The sequence below is a fragment of the Mustela putorius genome, unplaced genomic scaffold (genome assembly GCF_011764305.1).
Source record: "Mustela putorius furo isolate JIRA1106 unplaced genomic scaffold, ASM1176430v1.1 tig00003869_pilon_pilon_pilon, whole genome shotgun sequence".
Lineage (NCBI taxonomy): Eukaryota > Metazoa > Chordata > Mammalia > Carnivora > Mustelidae > Mustela > Mustela putorius.
In genome coordinates, this window is record NW_025422021.1 from 6,004,355 (window position 1) to 6,025,991 (window position 21,637).

General features: G+C 32.5%; 1 protein-coding gene across 4 annotated transcripts in view; it reads right to left on the minus strand.

The window, feature by feature from the left end:
- Positions 1–5,288: 5,288 nt before the first annotated feature.
- The window catches only part of MTX2 (metaxin 2), a 68,295-nt gene continuing 51,946 nt past the window's right edge, over positions 5,289–21,637 (minus strand). For 3 of the 4 annotated variants that reach the window (XM_004774404.3, XM_004774403.3, XM_004774405.3), the window contains 6 exons: positions 18,721–18,797; positions 17,325–17,417; positions 16,779–16,817; positions 16,272–16,397; positions 14,937–15,013; positions 5,289–5,746 (listed from right to left, as the gene is read on the minus strand). In XM_004774404.3, the coding sequence (XP_004774461.1) occupies positions 5,563–5,746; positions 14,937–15,013; positions 16,272–16,397; positions 16,779–16,817; positions 17,325–17,417; positions 18,721–18,797 (596 nt within the window). In that variant the 3' untranslated portion in view covers positions 5,289–5,562. Of the gene's footprint in view, positions 5,747–5,870; positions 5,912–14,936; positions 15,014–16,271; positions 16,398–16,778; positions 16,818–17,324; positions 17,418–18,720; positions 18,798–21,637 lie in introns of all 4 variants that reach the window. The other variant, XM_045066693.1, reaches the window with a different exon arrangement.

Genomic DNA, 21,637 nt, shown 5'->3' on the forward strand with positions numbered 1-21,637 from the left:
CCTCCAATTAGGGTAGGGTAAAGAGGTGTGATTAGGGTAAAGAGGGTAAAGAGCTGGGATCAGGTGAAAATAGTGTCATATAGAGGTCATCCAGATACTAGTAAATGTTCTATTTTTAAATTGAGGTGTGGAGATGATCTACATAGCAACAGTAGTAACAAAAAGGAACACATATGTATATTATATCTTAAAAAGCAAACATTTATGAACTTATATACAACATATATTAAGTAAATAAAGCAAATAAAAAAGAATGGGATTATAGACGGCCCTCAGTTGGTAGCAACTGAGGCAAGGGAGTGGCTCATAAGTACACAGGAGTTTTTATTTTTTTCTCTTCTTTTTGCATGTTTAAAATTTTACACAATAAAACCTCTGTAAGAATTTAGCACTTTTAGTTCTAAATGAGCATTTATCTCAAGATTAAAAAGCAGCCTAGATTTCCAGATTTCCATTTTTAGAATGTAGAAAGATGAAAAGAGCATTGCTCCCATCCTTAGAATAATGATGAACCACCTAACAAATTCATCCCAGTTCCTGACCAGTAGAGAGCTGAGACTGCAGGGCCAACTAACCCAGTCTAAGAAGAGAAGATACAAAAGTATTTGTTCACTTTAAAAATACTGGTCAACGGTAAGAATTGAGCTAAAATTTCTAATTAATTGCTAAAAGCTGAGTGTGGCCTCACAAAAGACCATTAAAACCCTTGGGGCTAAAAACAAAAGAAGAATTCACATTCACTCATAGGCTCTTGTCCAAGGACCTCACAGGAAGTTTACCAAAAAAACCTGGAGACATGGTGGGAATCAAGAAGTGTCCCTTGTGGTCCCTTGCAGTAAAAGCACAAAAGCCCCACCTGGATCCTTCTTCCCTGTTTCTCACATGGAACAAAAGGTGCCAAACAAAAGCAATTGTATCTCCATATGCAAAAAACCCCAGACTCTTACTTCATTCCACTTCATTCCACTAAAATTAACTCAATACAGAACTCAGAATTTAATGATATGTAAGAGCTAAAACAATAAAACTTCTAAAAGAAAACAGAAGAAAATCTTTAGGACTTTGCATTAGGTAAAGATTTCTTAGATACGACAACAAAAACATAATCCATAAAAGAAAAATTTGAGAAACTGGACTTCATCAAAATTAAAAATTTCTGCTTTTCTAAAACCATCACTGAGAATTGAGAATATGAAAAGACAAGTCACAGACTGGGAGTAAAGCTAGTATATATCACTTGAACATAGGCTCTGATTAAAAAAATATATTGTAAATTCTGGGTAACCAGTATAAAAAAACTTTAATGTATAAGTAATATACCAACAGTAGAGATAAAATGGCCTCATTTAAAAAAAAAAAATCCAAAAGAAGAGTTAAAAGAAACATGGAGCAAGTATAACAAATAAAAAGTCCCTGGCAAGACAACATATTTGAATCCACCTACATTAATAATTACTTTAAATGTTAACACGTTAAACACATCGGTTAAAAGACAGAAACTGTCAGTAATCCAAGATCCAATTCTAAGTTGTTTATAAGAAAAACATTTTGAATAAAAGGATATAAAAAGGCTAAAAATCAATGAAATCAAAAGCTGGATTTCTGGAAAAACAATCATTAGACTGATAAATCTCTAACCAGACTAAAAAAAGAGGAAGAAAAAAAATTACAAATATGAAAAAGGAAAGAAGGGACATTACTACAGATGCTATAGACATTAAAAGATAATGGAAAACCAAGAACTCTATGGCCATAAATTCAACAAAGTGGAGAAAAATGTAAGTTCCTTGGAAAGGCACACAACACACCAAAGCACACTCAAGAGGAAACATATAACCTAAATAGTCCTAAATCTACTAAATAACTTAAAATTTTAAGTTTAAAATCTTCCAACAAAGAAATCTCTAAGGCTAGACACCTGCATTGGTAAATTCTACCAAACACTTAAGGAAGAAATAATACAAACATAAACTCTTCTAAGAAGAAGGAATATATCCTGACTCATTTAATGAGGCCAGCATTAACAGGATACAAAAACCAAGGCATTACAAGATAACTGGAGACCAACATTTCTCCTGAATATAGACACAAAAATCCTTAAAAACATCTAGGAAATCACATCCTACGGGATTTACCCCAGGAAAATAAAGCTGAAGCAACATTTGAAAATCAGTTAATGTAACTCTTCATTTCCACACACTAAAGAAAAAAAAAAAAGATCATCTCAATGGGTACAGAAAAAGCCTTTGATAAAATATACCATTCATTCATGATTTAAACACACATACACAAACTCTCTACAAACTAGAAACAGAAAAGAACCTTCTCAACCTAATAAAGGGCATCTTAAAAAGCCTACAATCACACATAATAGTGGACTGAATACTTTCCCCCTAAGATCATGAATAAGGCATAGATGTCCATTCTCACTACTCCTGTCAGAACTATACTAGAAGTCCTAGTCAGGGCTGTAGCAAAACCAACAAATAAAATAAAACAATACAAGCAAAAGTCATATGGATTAGAAAGAATTAAATAAAACTATCCCTAGTCACAGAACACAGGATTGTCAAGATAGAAAATCCCAAAGAAGCTACTACATTTTTATCACAAATTCAATTACTGTAATTCGACAAAAACATAAGAAAAAAACAAAATGAAAACAAAACCTACAGCTAGAAATCCAATCCCAATTCTTAGGAACTTAAAAACAGATTAGGAAAATATTTATATCAGTCCAGATATCATCAACCTTTTTAACATTTCCAGACTCAATAAAATATATAAATTAGCTCATAACAACTGGTTATATAATACTTTAAAACAGTAAGTTAAAATAAGTTTTAAAAAGTTATTAAGTTTTATTTTAGAATACAGTATCTTGAAATATCTCAAGGTACAGCTACATTCAACCCATCCCCATTAAATGACAATCATACACAATAGTAAGTATCAAGATGGGGGCAACTGGGCGGATTAGTCTATTAAGTGGCTGCCTTCCTGAACTCAGGTCATGATCCCAGGACCCTGGGATGGGATCCCATGTCAAGCACCCTGCTCAGTGGCGAGTCTGCTTCCCCCTCTCCCTCTGCCCCTACTTTGCTCTCTCTCAAGTAAATAAATAAAATCTTAAAAAAAAGAAAAAAGTGTTAAGATGTATTAAGCAAATTTCTCAGATTGACATTTTATACTACTTTTCCTGGATTTCGGTTCCTAATGAATTAATACAATGTCTACCTATCCAATAGTCAACTGAAAAGTAATAAGTTGTTCAAAAGGGTTTCATAGAAGATATGCTAAACCCAATAATGCACATCATTCAGAAGTCATCAAATGACACTGTGGACTGTCTCTACCTTGATTTAAAACTTTCTCACTACTCATGATTTAAATTTTAGTTTAAATAGGGGCGCCTCGGTGGCTCAGTCGTTAAGCGTCTCTTAGGTGGTGATTCTGAGGTCCTGGGACCAGCCCACCATCTGGCTTCCTGCTCGGCAGGAAGTCTGCTTCTCCCTCTCCTACTCCTCTTGCTTCTGTTCCCTCTCTTGCTGTCTCTCTCTCTGTCAAATAAATAGATAGATAGATAGATAGATAGATAAAGAAATAAATAAATTTTGATTCAAATAAAGGATCATGCTAGTTATTCTCAAATTCTCAAATTCAGTACACATGTTAAGTATTTTGGCAGTAAAACAACATTTAACTTTTTAGACAGCAAACTAGCTTTTCAGTGATCATTTTTAGCTACTATGAATTGGTTTTGTGGACCCAAATTTAAAAGATAAAAGGAAGTAACTGAATCAACATAATGGGATAATCAAGGTTTCTTTCTAATGCATTGTTTTGGTGGTGATTCACTCCACCCTAGAGAAAAACAAGACCTCCCAGAATGACCCATGGATACAGTAAGTCTTAAGGAAGAGTAAATAACTCAACTTGGAATAATAACCATTATCTCCCAATGTTCCTCATTTTAAAATAAGAATACAGCCAAATAGTAAAGATAAAAATACTACAACTTATTTTGATGGAATAACTTTATATCCAAAAAACTCAAAGAAAAAAGTCTAGATTTTATTATACTGAGGTACAAATGGTTTGGGTTCAATTAAATGAATGTTATTGTAAAAAGAAAAAAGGCATCATTAAGTACAAAACAAATACACAAAAATATATACCCTCCCACAAAAAACCATCATAAGAGTTCTGCAAAAACACGGGTAACTTGGCATTTTTTAATAATACACATTATAAAACTAATTAGTTTAGGAAAGCTATATAAATAGCACTATAGTCCAAAGAGATTACCCAAAGTTTATATGGGATTTAGACTAAGGTGAACCTAATATATCCCTTATATGGTATAAATCTAATAATCTTAACAAAAAATATGTTATTCACTAAAAGCCAAACAGGTGCCAAACTGCCAGATAGTATTCACTAAAAGCCAAACAGATGCCGACTCTACTACTTACTAGCTCTACGACCTTGGGCATGACACTATGCTTTCTGTCTACCATGCCTTCCTCTGTAAACTGGGAATATTATCCATCATAGTGTCTTAATAAAGATTAAATGAGGTAAAAATGCCTGATGTTACATAAAAAGAAAATGTAAAAGTACTATTATTCTAGATTTTTTTTTAAAATGACATGATTTTCACATCTCTTTAAAGCATTCTTGGTTTTTTACAAAATATTAGAAAAATTGAAAGGGATAAAACATATGATCCTTAGTGCTTACACAGAAATTCTTGTTGATACCTCTGTGAAAACTATACTCCCACCTTCCCCATAAGAGAAATAAAATATTATTAAAATGTTCTTGACTCAAAAAAATAAGGTCTCTGAAACTATCCCTTTACCAAATATAAAAATATAGCTGCTCTGATGAAATGTTTACAAATTCAATTAGGTTTAAATATGAAGAATGCTCGTAAGTGGTAATGTGTTCCAGGATTTAACTGCTTTGCAATTATTTACATTTTCTTTTCTTTTTTTAAAGATTTTATTTGTTTATTTGACAGAAAGAGAGAGATCACAAGTAGGCAGAGAGAGAGGCAGGCAGAGAGAGAGAGGAGGAACAGGCTCCCCGCAGATCAGAGAGCCCAATGCTAAGTGCATACTTGTAAAGAACAATTTTCCCATGCCCAGGTTCACCATGTATCTATTAAAGTCATCTTAAAAGTATGGAACACAAATTATCTGCCTTAGAAAAGACAGTTTATTCCATGTATAAAAGCTCAGAGTGGCTTCAGGAAGATCAAACAGAAGTAAATACATCAGCCATATAGTTCTTTGAGCTTTATTTTTATATGCATACATGTTTCAAGAAAACAAAAATTTCAAGATACCGAGTACAACATATCAAATGAAATCATTCAGAATTATTTTAACAGTATAAAGTACATGTATAGGATGCATTATATAATATATTCTGAGGTTTCAAAAAGCAGTTTTTTTGGTTTTAAAATTCTGATACCATTACTTACTGTAACTTTCAAGTAACATAGTTCAAGTTAAGTTTTTTTTAAAAAATAATGACTAAATTAAGACATTATCTCTAAGATGATCTGATAGATGAGCTGCCTTTACCACGATCTTCAAAATAGTGCTGTTCAATTCTTCTACAGAAAGCAAGGAGGTTGCTATAGTTTTTCACCTTCTCAGAAAGTTCATCATTGGTCAACTGTGTGGTAAGAATGGTATACAAATGGCCAAATACCAGTGCATCTAGTTCAGTAGGCCTAAAACAAAAGTAGAAAGGAAAGAAATATGAATAGCATTTAACTTGTATGGCAGAATACACACTACTTTTTAAAACATTTTATTCCTCTATTTAAAAGAAAAAGTCACATAAATAAATCCTACCTCAACTTGATAGAATTTATTTTGTTTTTAACTTGGAGTTTCTGTTGTAAGATATGGAAAAAAAAAAACATTTTAAATGATAATTTGCTACTTGTGTGACTTGCTTTTTAAAGTGGTAATGCATTAAAATAATATTGATGTAACTGATCATATTCATTTTATTCATTAATTTATTCACTACATAAATACAGTAGGTCTTCAATGTGCCAGGAACTGTGCTTAGATGATAGAGATGTAAGAACATGAAAGATATCCTAAGACATGGACACAAAACATAAATTACAACACAATTTATTAAGTGTTTTAATAGAAGCAAAACCAAAATGGTATCAAAGCAGAGGATTTCACTATGGTGCTGGGACAAATGACACTTGACTACCCAAATAATGCATTAATAACATGATTTACTTTTAACTTTACTACTTTTAAAATAATTTAGCTTTTTAAAATTTATTTATTTATTTATTTTGAGATGGGGAAGGGGGTGGGAAATGGAGAGGAGAGAATCTCAAGCAGACTCCCCTCTGAGCTCAGAGCCCAATGAGGAGTTCAGTCTCAGGACCCATGAGATCATGACTGAGCCAAAAGCAGTCACTTAACCAAGAGCCACCCAGGCGCCCTAATAATCTAGATTTCTGAAGGAGAAGTAAAGATAACTTCAACAAAAAAATTTCTAAGGTTTTTTTCCCTTTAATTAGTGTTAGTAACAAAAAATTGAAATTTATCTACCTCACTACTAATGGTCTATAGATGAGGCATCACCAAACTACATTATATTAAAATAATTGCCAATAATATTAAAATACTACTGGAGATAAAATATCACTGTAATTATGAACTATTGCTGCTATCAGTCTCACAGTGATAAAATTTTTAAGAAAATATGTGTTAGCCTACATAAATGTGAAAGTATGTTTCAGTAATCTGGTTTGGAAGGACAGATTTGGGGGCCCCTCAAATCCAAGTTTGAATCCTAATTGCCACTTACTACCTATGTGGTCTTAATCACTAATAATGAATGACCTCATCCTGTTGCATGGCTTTAAATATGTCTTTATGCCACTAATTGCCCAACAATGTATCTCCAATCCCAGTCCCTCTCCTAAAGTCCAGAATCATACATTTTTTTTTTTTAAAGATTTTATTTATTCATTTGACAGAGATCACAAGTAGATGGAGAGGCAGGCAGAGAGAGAGAGGGAAGCAGGCTCCCAGCTGAGCAGAGCGCCCGATGCGGGACTCGATCCCAGGACCCGGAGATCTTGACCTGAGCCGAAGGCAGTGGCTTAACCCACTGAGCCACCCAGGTGCCCCCAGAATCATACATTTGAATGTCTACATAACATCTCTACTTGAGGGGTGCTTGGGTGGCTCAGTCAGTTGAGTGGCTGCCTCCGGCTCAGGTCATGATCCCAGGGTTGTGGGATCAAGCCCCGCTTCCCCTTCCACCCACCTCTCTGCCTTTCTGTGATCTCTGTGAAATAAATAAATAAAAATCTTAAAAAAAAAAAAAAAAGTGAATTTATTTCTTGATGCAACTTTCACTAATATAGATGGGCATCCTTTATCATTAAATGAAGGATCTGAAGGAGTTCAAGTATAAGTGTATATTCAAACTACAGTGGTCTAGAAGTAACCCTGAAGCGGTCAAAATGTTACTTGCTGCAAATGTACATCCATGTAACTCCAAAGGTGCTGAATTATATGGGTAATGAGAACTCAGCAATGGCTCTCATGTTACATAAAGACAACAACTGGATGGCAAGTTACTTTAGAACACCTAACAGGAAGTATAACACAATATACTAAATCAAATGAAACACACATACATAACTTCTAATGCATATTTTTTGTAATCCTTACAAATTTCAGCAATTACTTATATTAAGTTATATATATATGAAATATATAAATAACCCATTCCTATAATTCTTTCTTTTTAAAAAGTACACTTCTTTTTTTTCTTTTTCTTTTCAAAAGTACACTTCTGGTAGTGGTTCCACAACTGCATACCACTACTAAAACTCAGAGCTATAAACATAAAATGGTGTCAATATTAGCATGTGTAAATATAATAAACCTGATTTTTTTCTTAAAAAAGCAATAAACTCCAAAAAATACTTGCAATTCATGTGAGACAAGAACAACAACAAAAAAAACACACACTTTGCCCAATATTTGTACTGAACTGTTTAATCAAGCCAAGATCTTGATTAACATCCAGTTTTTAATTACCTTTCCTATACCACACAGAGAGAGAACTAACCTTTCCATTCTTATGCTTACTAAGTAGTGGGTTGAAATTTTAATACTGATAGCAACTCTCCTCCTAAGACTTTTAAGATCTTTCATATATATATATTACATCTATCTTTATAGACCTTTTATTAGAAAAATACTCCAGGATCATAAATACATTTTTAAGAACCTAAGAAATGTGCTGTCTTATCTTGCATTATCATTCTTTCCACATTTTCAATGGCTATCACTACTCTTTTTTTCCCTAGTTTTATTGAGAAATAATTGACAAGTATCACTGTGTAAGTTTAAGGTATACAGCACGGTTGGGTGTGATTTATATGTATTATGAAATAATTATACCAAAAGGTCCAGCTAATATCCATCAGTTATCTACTGTTCTTTCATTTGAATATCAAAATAAAAATACTATAAAATGTAAATGTTTTCCTAATATTTCCCATTTAAAATTTTTCTATACTCAACTTTTTTGCTTTCTTTATCATGACTGCCTATTTCTTTCTGATACCTTTTATAGTCAGTCTAGTTTGAAAAACATTAATATTGAATCTGTTCAGTAATTTTTCCTTCCATTACACTATTAACTTGCCATGTTTTCATACTACTAGGAGTAATTTACATATTCCCTCTTTATATACCAATCATTGATCTTAGTTAGGGCTGTCATTCAAGTTTGTAAATCAAGTCCTTTGCCATCAGTCTTTTTTATATTTTTGCCTTTGAAATTTTGAGCAATTTCAATTTGAGCAACAAATTACTCACTTTTCTGAAGTGGTGATTTAAAAAAAAAAAAGATTTATTTATTCATTTATTTGACAGACATAGATCACAAGTAGGCAGAGAGGAAGGCAGAGAGAAAGGGAAGCAGGCTCCCCGCTGAGCAGAGAGCCTGATGGATTGCGATAACGGGGCTCAATCCCAGGACTCTGGGATCTCCTGGGATCATGACCTGAGGCGAAAGCAGAGGCTTTAACCACTGAGCCACCCAGGTGCCCCTCAAGTGGTGATTTTTAACATTATTAAAGTATTTTAAAATTATTAAAGTATAATTGAGGAGAACCTGGGTGGCTCTATGGGTTAAGCCTCTGCCTTCAGCTCAGGTCGTGATCTCGGCTGAAACCCACATCAAGCTCTCTGCTCAGTAGGGAGACTGCCTCTCTGCCTATTTGTGATCTGTCAAATAAATAAATAAAATCTTTAAAAAAAAGTATAATTGATACACAATGCTGGATTAGCTTCAGATGTACAACATACTGATTCAACCACTCTATACATTACTCAATGCTCACCACAATAACCAGAGTCACCACACAACATTACTACAATTTTATGGACTATATTCCCTATGCTCTACTTTTTTCCATGACATGTACCATAGTGTTTTGATTACTACAGATTAGTAGTATATCTTGAAATCTGGGGTTAGATACTTTCAGCTGTGTTCTTCTTTCTCAAGGTTGCTTCAGCTATTTGAGGTTTTTTGTGGTTCTACACATACTTTGGATATATTTGTTCTAGTTCTGTGAAAAGTACTACTGGTGTTTTGGTAAGGACTGCATTCAATCTGTAAATTACTTTGGGATGTATGGACATTTTTAACAATATTAATTCTTCAAATCCATGAGCATGCTTTATCTTTCCATTTGCATCATATTAAATTTCTTTCATCAATGTCTTTTACTTTTCATAGTAACAGGTTTTTCACCTCTCTGGTTAAATTCATTCCTTGGTACTTTCATTCTTTTTGTTGTTAACTATAAATTCTAAATTTCTCTGTTAGTCTGTTAGTGTACAGAAATGCAACAGATTTCTATATGTTAATTTTGTATCCTACTTTACTGAACTCATTTATGAGTTTTAATAGTTTTCTGATGAGGTCTTTACAATTTTCTATATATATTATCATGTCATCTGCAAATAGTGGCAGTTTTACTTCTTCCTTAACAATCTGATGCTTTTTAATTCCTTTTCTTATCTGACTGCTATAGCTAGGACTTCCAGTACTATGTTGAATATAAGTGGTGGGAATAGATATTCTTGCCTTGTTCCTGATCTTAAAAGAAAAACTCTGTTTTTCACCACTGAATATGTTAGCTAGATTTTTCATATATGGCATTTATTATGTCAAGGTATGTTCCCTCTGTGCCCACTCTGCTGAGTTTTTATCATAAAGAGATGCTGTATTTTTTGTTAAATGCTTTTTCTGATTCTATTGAGATAATCATACAGTTTTTATCCTTCCTCTTATTACCATGATATATTATACTGACTGATTTGAGAACAGTAAACTACCCTTGCATCCATGGAATAAATCCCACTTAATCTTGGGGCGCCTGGGTGGTGGTTCAGTCAGTCAAGTGTCCACTCTTGATTTCAGCTCAGGTCATGATCTTGGGGTCTAGAGATCAAAGCCTGAGTTGAGTCAGGCTCCACACCCAGCAGAGAGTCTGCTTCAGAATTTCTCTCTCCCTCTCCTTTGCCCCTCACCCTGCTCACATGTACACACACACACACACACACTCTCTCTCTCTCTCTCTCTCTCAAGCAAACAAATCTTTAAAAAAATAAAATAAAATAGGGGTGCCTGGGTGGCTCAATTGTTAAGCATCTGACTTTGGCTCAGGTCGTGATCCCAGGGTCCTGGGATCAAGCTCCGCACACTGGGCTCCCTACTCAGTGAGAAGCCTGCTTCTCCCTCTCCCACTCCCCCTGATTATGTTCCCTCTCTCGCCGTCTCTCTCTGTCAAAGAAATAAAATCTTTTAAAAAAAATAAATAGAGTAATCCCACTTAATCATGGTGAATGATCCTTTTAATATACTACTGAATTCAGTTTGCTAATATTTTGTTGAGGATTTCTGCATCAATGCTCATCACAGATACTACCTAGTTTTCTTATTTATTTATTTATTGGTAGTATCTGTGCCTGGTTTTGAATAACGTTCTCCTTATAGAATGAATTTGGAAGTTTTCCTTCCTCTTCTATATTTTGGAATAGGTTAAAAAGAACAGGTATTGGGGCACCTGGGTGGCTCAGTGGGTTAAAGCCTCTGTCTTCGGCTTGGGTCGTGATCCCAGGGTCCTAGGATCGAGCCCCAATCAGGCTCTCTGTTCAGCGGGGAGAGCCTGCTTCCCCCTCTTTCCCTGCCTGCCTCTCTGCCTGCTTGTGATCTCTCTCTCTCTGTCAGATAAATAAATAAAACCTTAAAAAAAAAAGAACAGGTATTAACTCTTCTTTAAATGTCTGGTAGAATTCACCTGTAAAACCATCTGGTCTTGGGACTTTTGTTGGTTGATTACTGAATCAATTTCTCAACTGGTAATTTCAAAAAATTGAACAAACCTCAGTAAAATCCAATTCCTCCCTGAAATTTTTCATCTTAAGATTCCCATGTTTAATTTTTGCAGCATTTCCTCAATACCCTTTCTCATCAGTATATGAAGGTATATTTTCAAGTTTTACCATTTAATAGTTTATGCAGAACTTTTTCAAAAATAAGCCCTCTTCCAATTTCTCAATTTGAGTGACTTTTAACCAACACTCACTATCCTCTGCTGTCAAGGTTTTGTTTATACAGACCTGCAAGGAGTTCATAAATGCTTTACAATGGTATAATTCATTCTATCCTGATTAAACATAGGGGGAAAAGGGTAACATAAAAATAACACTGTAAGAAAAGTTTTACTTTTTCATTCCAAGTTCATGCTTACCACATGAAAAAGAACAAAGGATCTAGTAGCTTTTGGATAGGTATCTCAATAGATATCACATCAATAAGATACCTTGTATACAACAGAAAATAGATATTTTGTTTTAGTCTCATTTCAGAAATATGATTTAAATATTTAAAAGCTACCAACCACATTATATATTATAAAAGATTAAAGAAAAAAAAGGCCACCAGAGTTAGTATCTATCTTATTCTGATTTCTTTCACTTTTCTAATTTTTTCTTTCCACCATTTATCTTCTTTGTCCTCTTTTCCCAATTCCCATTCTTGCTGCAGGATCTCCCTCATCTACCCATTCCCTTTGAATCATCAAGTAAAACTACTGGGTTTCTTCTATGACTCCTCTCAACATCCCCATGAGGTTAACTAGGAGAAAAATTTATTCTACTTTTAGAGGGTAAGAGAAAGATACACAGGAAATAAGGTAACTTGCAAAAGTCTGGTATATATCAGAGCCAAGAACACAATTCAGGGCCACTGACCTGGAATCCGATACTACATTATCTAGACTTAAGCCAGCGCTCTAGTCACTAAAGTACAGTATCTCACAAAGTAATGATTCCTGACAGATAAAAAAATGAGAAAAATTCTGTCACATTAAAGTAAAAATACAAATGACTTTTTCCTAATTATAGTTTACTACTAATTAGACAATGGGATAAAACTAAAATTAAAAAATGAAATCTATTTTTCAATCATTAGAGGAAAATATTTATGTAAGTCTCACACAAGGTAAAATTATTTCAAAAACCTACATCTTAATATGGTTCTTCCATAGCAAATCTTTGGTTTTATGCTTGTTCTAAATGTTCAGTTTCTCATTACGAGCTTAAATATAACTGTAATCTTATAAGAAAAAAATCTGTTTTGATATTTCCACTAAATCACATGCTGAATGATACCTGGTTATGAATGAAGTCTTTGACACTGAGTTGAAATGAGAAAAATAAGTCAGATATATTCTCTTGGCCTCCCATGAAGACAGCATGCATAACAAAACTAACTCCTAACACACAATGATGCACTTCATAGGATAAAACACACCTCTTCTGGGCTTTTCAAGCCCTAAGAATTCCTGTACCACCAAGAAAAATGAGCAACTTGGCAGTAATATGTAGATACCATTTCTTTTGTGTTAGAGACTAAACAAATAGACTCTGCACAGCAGACATCACTAGAGCTAGGAACATAGCTGGAGAAGCTTTACCTACCAGGATTTCATGGTTTGAATCCTATGACCTTTGTGCTTCAGTGATCAAGACCCCAAATTTCAGTTATATATATTATACATTAATATAACAAATGTTTCCAAGCTATCATCATTGTCAATTTTGCTACTAATATTAATATCTCTATCAAAAGATGTATGATATGATCTTACAGAAGATGAATGCCTATAAAGATAAAATAATAGCAAATAAACCTTTTTAAAAATTATTGCAAGCTGGTGCAACCACTCTGGAAAACAGTGTGGAGGTTCCTCAAAAAACTGAAAATAGAGCTACCCTATGACCCAACGATTGCACTACTGGGTATATATCCTAAAGACAAAAACGTGGTGCTCCAAAGGGGCATGTGCACCCGAATGTTTATAGCAGCAATGTCCACAGTAGCCAAACTATGGAAAGAACCTAGATGTCCATCAACAGATGAATGGATAAAGAAGATGTGGTATATACACATAATGGAATACTATGCAGCCATCAAAGGAAATGAAATCTTGCCATTTGTTATGACATGGATGGAACTAGAGGGTATTATGCTTAGCGAAATAAGTCAATCAGAGAAAGACAACTATCATATGATCTCCCTGATACAAGGAAGTGGAGATGCAACATGGGGGGTTTGGTGGGGTAGGAAAAAAAAAATGAAAGAAGATGGGATCAGGAGGGAGACAAACCATAAAAGACTCAATCTCAAAAAACAGACTGAGGGTTGCTGGGGAGAGTGAGGTCGGGAGAAGGGATGGGGATATGGACATTGGGGAGGGTATGTGCAATGGTGAGTGCTGTGAAATGTGTAAACCTGGCGATTCACAGACTTGTACCCCTGGGGATAAAAATATATGTTTATTAAAAAATTAATCTAAAAAGGAAAATTTTTACTACATAACCAAGAAAAGGCTAGAATTTCTAAGTAAAACATTAAGATTAAAATGTTAATTTAGGGTGCCTGGGTGGCTCAGTGGGTTAAAAAGCCTCTGCCTTCAGCTCAGGTCATGATCCCAGGGTCCTGGTATCAAGTCCTGTATCAGGTTCTATACTCAGAGGGAAGCCTATTTCCCCCCTCTCTCTCTCTGCCTGCCTCTCTGCCTACTTGTGATCTCTGTCTGCCAGATAAATAAATAAAAATCTTTAAAAAAAAATGTTAATTTAAACCCATCTTAAACTGAAGCACAGGATGATTCTAATATATTAAAACTGTAACTTTTTTTTTAAAAAAAAGGGGAAATTCATTTTTTGCCTATATTAGATATTCTTTTCCAGATTACAAAATGATTTTCTTAATGAATTATTCAACTTAGATATATGTACATATACATTTAATCCATATCCTTTATACTAATTTCTGTGCTTTATAAAAGTTTTCATTAATTTTTAAAAGATAAGTTCATAACAGTGCTTGTCCATCCAACAAAATTGGTAACTGTTTAGTTTTATTCACTTTTCTGGTCCCCAGGGTATCACCCTGTAAAAACAAGTATGGTTAGACTTCATGTTTTAACAGCATTTTCCAAGTGTGGAATTTTGTTAAGATGATGTAGTTCCATACACAGCACCATACACATAGATAGCAGTACTTCTATCACATCATAAAATAATGACTGGTTTACATGTCTGCCCTTAAGAATTTTTAATGGCAAGGACTGCATTTCAGAAATTTTAGTATCCCAGAGCCTAGAGCTGTGCCTGATAACCAAGAAGTGCTAAGTAAATGTTTAATGAGGGCAAAAATGAAAAATAAAACAAAATCTTATCAAAAATATTTCTTGATAAAACAATTCCTCTATGGCAAAATAAGTTTATAATCTAACAATATAGAAAAGAAATTAAATAAAAAATGATAAAGTTTCTTACTGCTTATTGAAGAAATATGGTTGTGTTCCCAGTCTTTGAGAAAGCGCCTGACAGCACTGGTCTACATCTTCTAACACCTAACATAGGCAATATACCCAAAGGAAAATATTTAAATTAGCAAAACAATGTCTAAACTCTAATTCGTATCACAGCTTATATAACAAAAATGTAAGTTTAGGTAACCTTTTATCATATATTTAGAATCAGACTATAGAACACATAACACATAGAACATAAGTAATACTTTCTATATAAGAAATAAGAAGAAAATTTGAGAGAAAACTTCCTTTAAACACAAGCACATTTAAGTTACTTATAAGGATTACTATTAAGAAAGTTTCTACCTCAAAACTCTACCCCCTACAAAAAAATGTTTTCCTGAATCCATAGCTTCAAATGACTTTACATATTTTTAAAAAGCTGCTTCATAATGGTAACACTACTGCTGACCCACCATGAGTAAAAGCATTTGAGTTGTTTCCCCACTAGTGGAGATGGATTTTATTTACTCGATCCCTATTCATTTCCCCAATTCCCAGTGTGGTCAGTGGCACACAGCAGTAAACTGGCTAACTAGGACTCCAACTAGCCTTAGAAAAGAAACATTATTAATGATTGAATTAGTTCAATCTCATGACCTTGAAAAGCTATATATTTTTCTAATTTTGCTATTTCAATAAATTTAAAACAAACAAAAAGATATATTAAGAGCCTTATATAACAGGGTTTTTTAAAGCCCTGATGCTGCAGATCTATATTTATTGACATAGATGCCCACAATATATTGGTGAATAGAAAAAAATTAGATTACAGAGTGGCAGGTATAAGATCCCATTTAAGGAAAACGTTATTCAGAGACATCTAGAAGAATGTTCTCCAAAAAGTTAGCAGTGGCAATTTCTAGATGATAGGATCTTAAGCAATTTCTATTTCCTTTTTGAACTTTTCTGTATTAGATAGTTTGTTTTATAATAAGCATGTATGATTTTTATAAAACAAAACCCACTTCATGTCAGAAAAAAATAAGAGTAAATGTTTTCCTAATTTTTTTATTGTGCTGAGGTTTTTAAAGACAAAATATAACATGAATTTAATAGAAATATAATATAAATTATAAATGTATATAAAATTATATATAAAAATATATAATTATATATATAAAATATATAATTTTATAGAATATAAAATATATTGTATTACATATAAAATATAATGATACATAAAATTATTTTTATTGTATATAAAAATATATAAATTATAAATATAAAACATGAATTTCTTAATGCATTAAAGTTGAGGCAACCCTCTACTTCAATCTGAATTATCTGGATTCACCTGGTCCAGAGTCTTGTTACCCCATCCAATAGCTTTCATCTTACGTTTGACTTCCCACTGTTTCTGATAAGCCAAAATATGATTCAGAGGCCAAGGGTAAGGAGAGCCGTATCTGGCATGAGTGATCTAGAGCAAAAAGATTTTTTGACAAACATGATTCTAAAAACAAAGCCTGTTTTTACAAACAGAATTCTTAGGAAAATATATGTTCAGAACACAAATACAGCAATCTGAAAAAAATACATAGCTTGCAATCTAAAAAATTAAAATTTCAAACCATTCCCTTTAAAAATATATAAACTTTTATGTACTTTGCAACCAGTTACATCAAACAATGACACATAGCTTCCCTAAAATGTATGTGCAAGCAAAATTAAAGTAAGTGAAAAACTATATCACTAATGGTATAAACCACAATGTTTCATTTATGAGCAGGGACTTACGATTCTGAGCAAAAGTGTTTTCTCATTAAATTTTAATTAAGATAAATGCTGCAGAACCACTCACCTCCCCTACTGTAGCTTCATCACACCACTGAAGATACAACTAGGAACAAAAGAACAGTCACTAAAACTTTAGAATACCAAAAAGAAAATGGATAAAGAAAATTATTTCTTGCCATAGTGATTTTTTATAAACCAACTTTATAAAAGTCACATATATGAGAGCTTTCCCTCTCTGGCTAATATTACTATACAGAATTATTAAATTTAATTAATGATAATACTTAAAAAAAGCATTTCCTATTCATAAAGTAGTACATCTCTAAATACCATTAAACTATTTTAGAGATATTATTTAAGTAAACCTCCCAAGGCCAAAGTCAAATAATGAGTGGACAAGAATCATTCCTTTTTACCAAAAGAAAAACTAGACCTGTAAATGTCAGACAACTTGTTCGAACAATATAGCCAAGTAATTTCAGTAACCATCCTAGCCCTAGAATTGCTTGACTATATTCCTATTTCTCAATAACTCTGAAATAACCCATAAGAAAGATGATCGTTTGTAAGAGGGAAGTTTCTTTTCAAGGCCTATTATCTTCTACTATACCTCTGCAGTCAACAGCATATTGTTGACTAATTCCATGTAGGCTTTCATTTCTGCTTTTTGGACTTCATCCAGCCCATCACTAAGAGAATGGCCCTAAAGGGAATTTAAAAAAATTTAAAAGAGCATCATATTAAATAGACAAAAACTTTCAGTTATCTTACTACTGAGTGAATATAAATGTTTTTACTACATCAATGTTTTTACTATAAATGTCTAATAAACTTCTGAAATATCTCTAAAATTATACATGAAAAAAATTAATAATCTATCACGATAAATATTAATAAGCAGTATTTATATGCCACTATAAAAATGTATCTTTCAATGGACAAAATTATATTATCATTTCACAAAAAAAGAAAACAGAATGGTCAGTAAATCTTATTTTTTTTTTTAAGAGACTAACCTTATTAGTAATAAAACAAATGCCAAAAGACTGGCATGTGTTGCTTATAAAGTGGTCAAAGGTGGAAAGAAAATGTTAGTAAATGTATAGGGAAATAGACACTAATTTTAAAATTCTAATATACTATAATAATGAGTAGATCCATAAAATTCTATAACCCTTTAGTTCAATCCAGCCACCTGTGGTAAGATGTTTAAAAATGAGTATCTTTTAATATTTCAGCATCACTCTTAGGAATTTATCCAAAGGAGATAATCTGACAAATGTATAAAGGTGTCTGTAGAAGAATATTTATCTTAACACATAATAAGAGCCAAACACTGACAACAATTTATGTGTCCATCAATAAAGGCTTAAGTAAAAAAATTACAATATATCCATACAATAAAATACTATACAACAACTTAAAAGAATAATATATTATTATGGTCATTAACATGGAAGAATTTCCAAACATATTTATGATATTAAAAGGCAGGTTACAAAATAGCACACAATAACATGATCTACATTTTTCTGTATATGCAAAGAGAAAAGTCTGGAAGGGTGTTCCGCAAAATGTTAATGGGGGTTGTCCTTTTTACTGAACTCAAATGTATATATTAATATGTTCAACTTCTAAATATATTCTGTATCTCTCTCTCAAAGGTTAACCTGACATTTTATAACAACCTAAATTTTCATTTATGACCAAAACTCTCATTAACTGCAAGTTAGAAAATTATCTACCATTTTGTAAAGACCAAATTACATCCTTTGCCATTGATTTACATTATGGAGGAAAAAACTTATACTTTAGAACTATTTCTCTACTAGTTTATATTGGCATTTTTTAAAAACTAGGTTAAAATCAATACAAATATTAAGACACATTAAAGAATGATAAATGACTTATTTAAGACTGTGATCTAAAAATTAAATAAATAAATAAATAAAAATGTTTTAAAGAGACTAACTGTGATCAAATATATTTAATATCTTTTTTATTACCTTGGCTTTAACGAATTGGACTATTGGACCAAGTTCTGATACTACTTGATTTCCTACATGAATAAAAGGTACTTTACCTGTTGAGGAGGAAAAAAATGTATGAAGACACTTCCAGTAAACTAATACAAAAACAGATTGTGTTTTATTAATATACTGATTTTGTAAACCTATAACTTTTGAAAATTATAATTAAATGTGTACATTAAATTCTATAAACTTTTAAATGATTACTAATTTTAAAAGAAAAAGGAGATTCATTTCTAGAGTTCTCATTTGTATATAACAACTGATCACAATATTAGCTTTTCAGAACTAACATTTACAAACTGCTATATAATATAATATAGCAGTAAATACTAATTATGGAAATTAGATGAACCAAGGCAGAACACTGGTTCACGACCATTGACCGATTTGAAAGAAATGTAATTGGACTTTCTCTTCAGAGTACAATGAATCAATCTGTATTTTAAACTACATTTAAGAAGATGACTTCTTTTTACATCCACTTTTAAATCTCAGATACCATTAAGTTCAATATTTTAAGCACATAATGGTACAATAATAAATGTCTTTTACTCAAAAAAAATTAGGAATTTAAAAGAATTAGCAATCTTTGAAGATAAGCTAGTTTATGAATTATAACACAAAGTATGTTCCCAGACACATTTGGGGGGAAAAAAATAAGCATGCTTATTAAAAACTGGCTTCTCTAAATAAATATCACATTAAAAAAGTGGGATTTCATTTTAGAAATACCAATAGTTGATGAAATTATCAGAGATGATAACAAAATAAGTCTCCAAATAGCAATAAAGTTCACCCCTAAAGTTAGAGGATGAAGTTTGCTATCAGACCTATGTCAAATAGAGTTCACACTAACAGTAGGCTGATTCGTGGTCCTTTTCAACAGATTCACTCCTCTCTGCCCCACTCAGACCAAGGGTAATGGATGAGGCCTAGAGTACCAACAAGGCTTCATCTAAATCCCTAGGATAAAACGCATTACAAAAGGCAAGCAGGCCTTCAGGGAAACAACAACTCAACAATACATTTAGAAGACATTTCTAAGTTACCAATATAAAAACACTGAATTCCACATTCCTTTCTTCTACTGCTTTATAAATCTTGCAAAAAATAAAAGAATTTATCTGGGTATTAGGCCATAATGTTTTTTAACTTGAGATAAAATCTTTGTAAGTACTCTAATGCTAGAAATAGTACAGGTCCTCTGAGATAAAATGATCTGAGAATGAAAACTATGCGTGGATAAATGCCTAGACTGAAGGCTATTTTTAGGTTATAATATTTTGAAAGAAGAGTGTATTTCTCATTTTCAATATCCAGTCTGGCATTCTTGGAAGAAGGAGTTTGCATTTTCTCTTTTTAAAAATACTTTCAGTACTGTAGATTCTGAAGCAGGAAAGCAGTGTGGGTAGTCAAATGAGTACTCATGTATCCCTAAATATAAAGAAATATATACATCAAGGCAACAAATTACATGCCTTCATATATACATCATTACATGTCTTGATATATACATCAAGGCAACAAATACATGAGTACTCATGTATCCCTAAATATAAAGAAATATATACATCAAGGCAACAAATTAGAAGTGAGTAACGTTTTTGTCACTAGCCTGACTTAAAGTGGAGCCAATGTTATATCCTTATTATTGCAGGTTCAAGAAAAGCACTGTGAGATATTTATTCTCTGGCACCAATTGAAGATAATTAAAAAAAAACAAACAGAGGGCCCTATTTCTTATTTTAGGCAGAATAATCATTTTTTAGGACTTAAACAAAGGAAGCAAGAAGAAAGCAAGGAAGTCTGTGATTCAGAAAATATTGAAATAAAAAGAGCCCAAATACCATCTAATCCAACCACCACATATTACAGATGAAGTCACTGAAGCTCAAAAAAGAAAAGTGAAATTTCCCAAGGAAACTGTCAATATGTGACAAGGTCACAAAACGATTAGAGTAAAAATTTCCTAACTCTTAGCTAAGAGTGACTTGATTTCTGATTATTTCCACAATGTTCTCTGCTTTAAAACTCTACTACTATAAGATCAAGCAAACAAATAAAACATTGCCCTGATCCCTCCCCAATCATATGATGAAAGAGAATAATACTAGAGTTACGATGAAATTTAAATGAACACCTTAACAGAAAGTGCCACTTTCATCTACCTACAGGAGACTCCTATGAATGTATGTCTGTATGTGTGTGTTTATGTTCTGTAGCCTCTATAATAGTTATTTGTCTTTCATAGAGTCTATAAAAAGATATCTACCTGTGTGGTACTTAGTATAGTCATTTTAGGAAATAGGTGGATGAACTCTAGGGCTTCTCCTCATTTGCCAAAGATATCAACTTTAGTATTAGATTATCAACTTTTTTACATGTAGGTACACTCTTTTTGTATGATTACATAAAGGATAAAGATAGATAGAACCCAATATGATTCATCTCACCAGAATTCAGAAAGTTTATAAAACCTACATTCAAAATTAACAGAAAATGAGTCAATTAATGGCCTGCAATAATCTAAAATATGTCTATGTTTACAAGTCTAGAAATTTTTTTATGGAGATGTTTTAGAAAGTATATTCATAAATCTGTAAGTGTAGATGTATGGATATAGGCTTTTCAGTGTGTATGGAGGCTGTCCTCACAGCTTTTGACAATTATTACCACCTTTAAGAAACTAAGATTGAAAAAAAACTAAGATGAAAAGAAAAAAAATGTTTTATACAAATCATTTCTAAGTTATTTTCAGAGTAAGGAGATAAATGTCTCCCTAAAAAGCAATGTAACATATTTATCCCAAACATTTATACTCAATGGATTTACCCATAAAGGTGTGATTCTATGTTATCATTGGACCAGCAGAACCATAATTATAATCCAT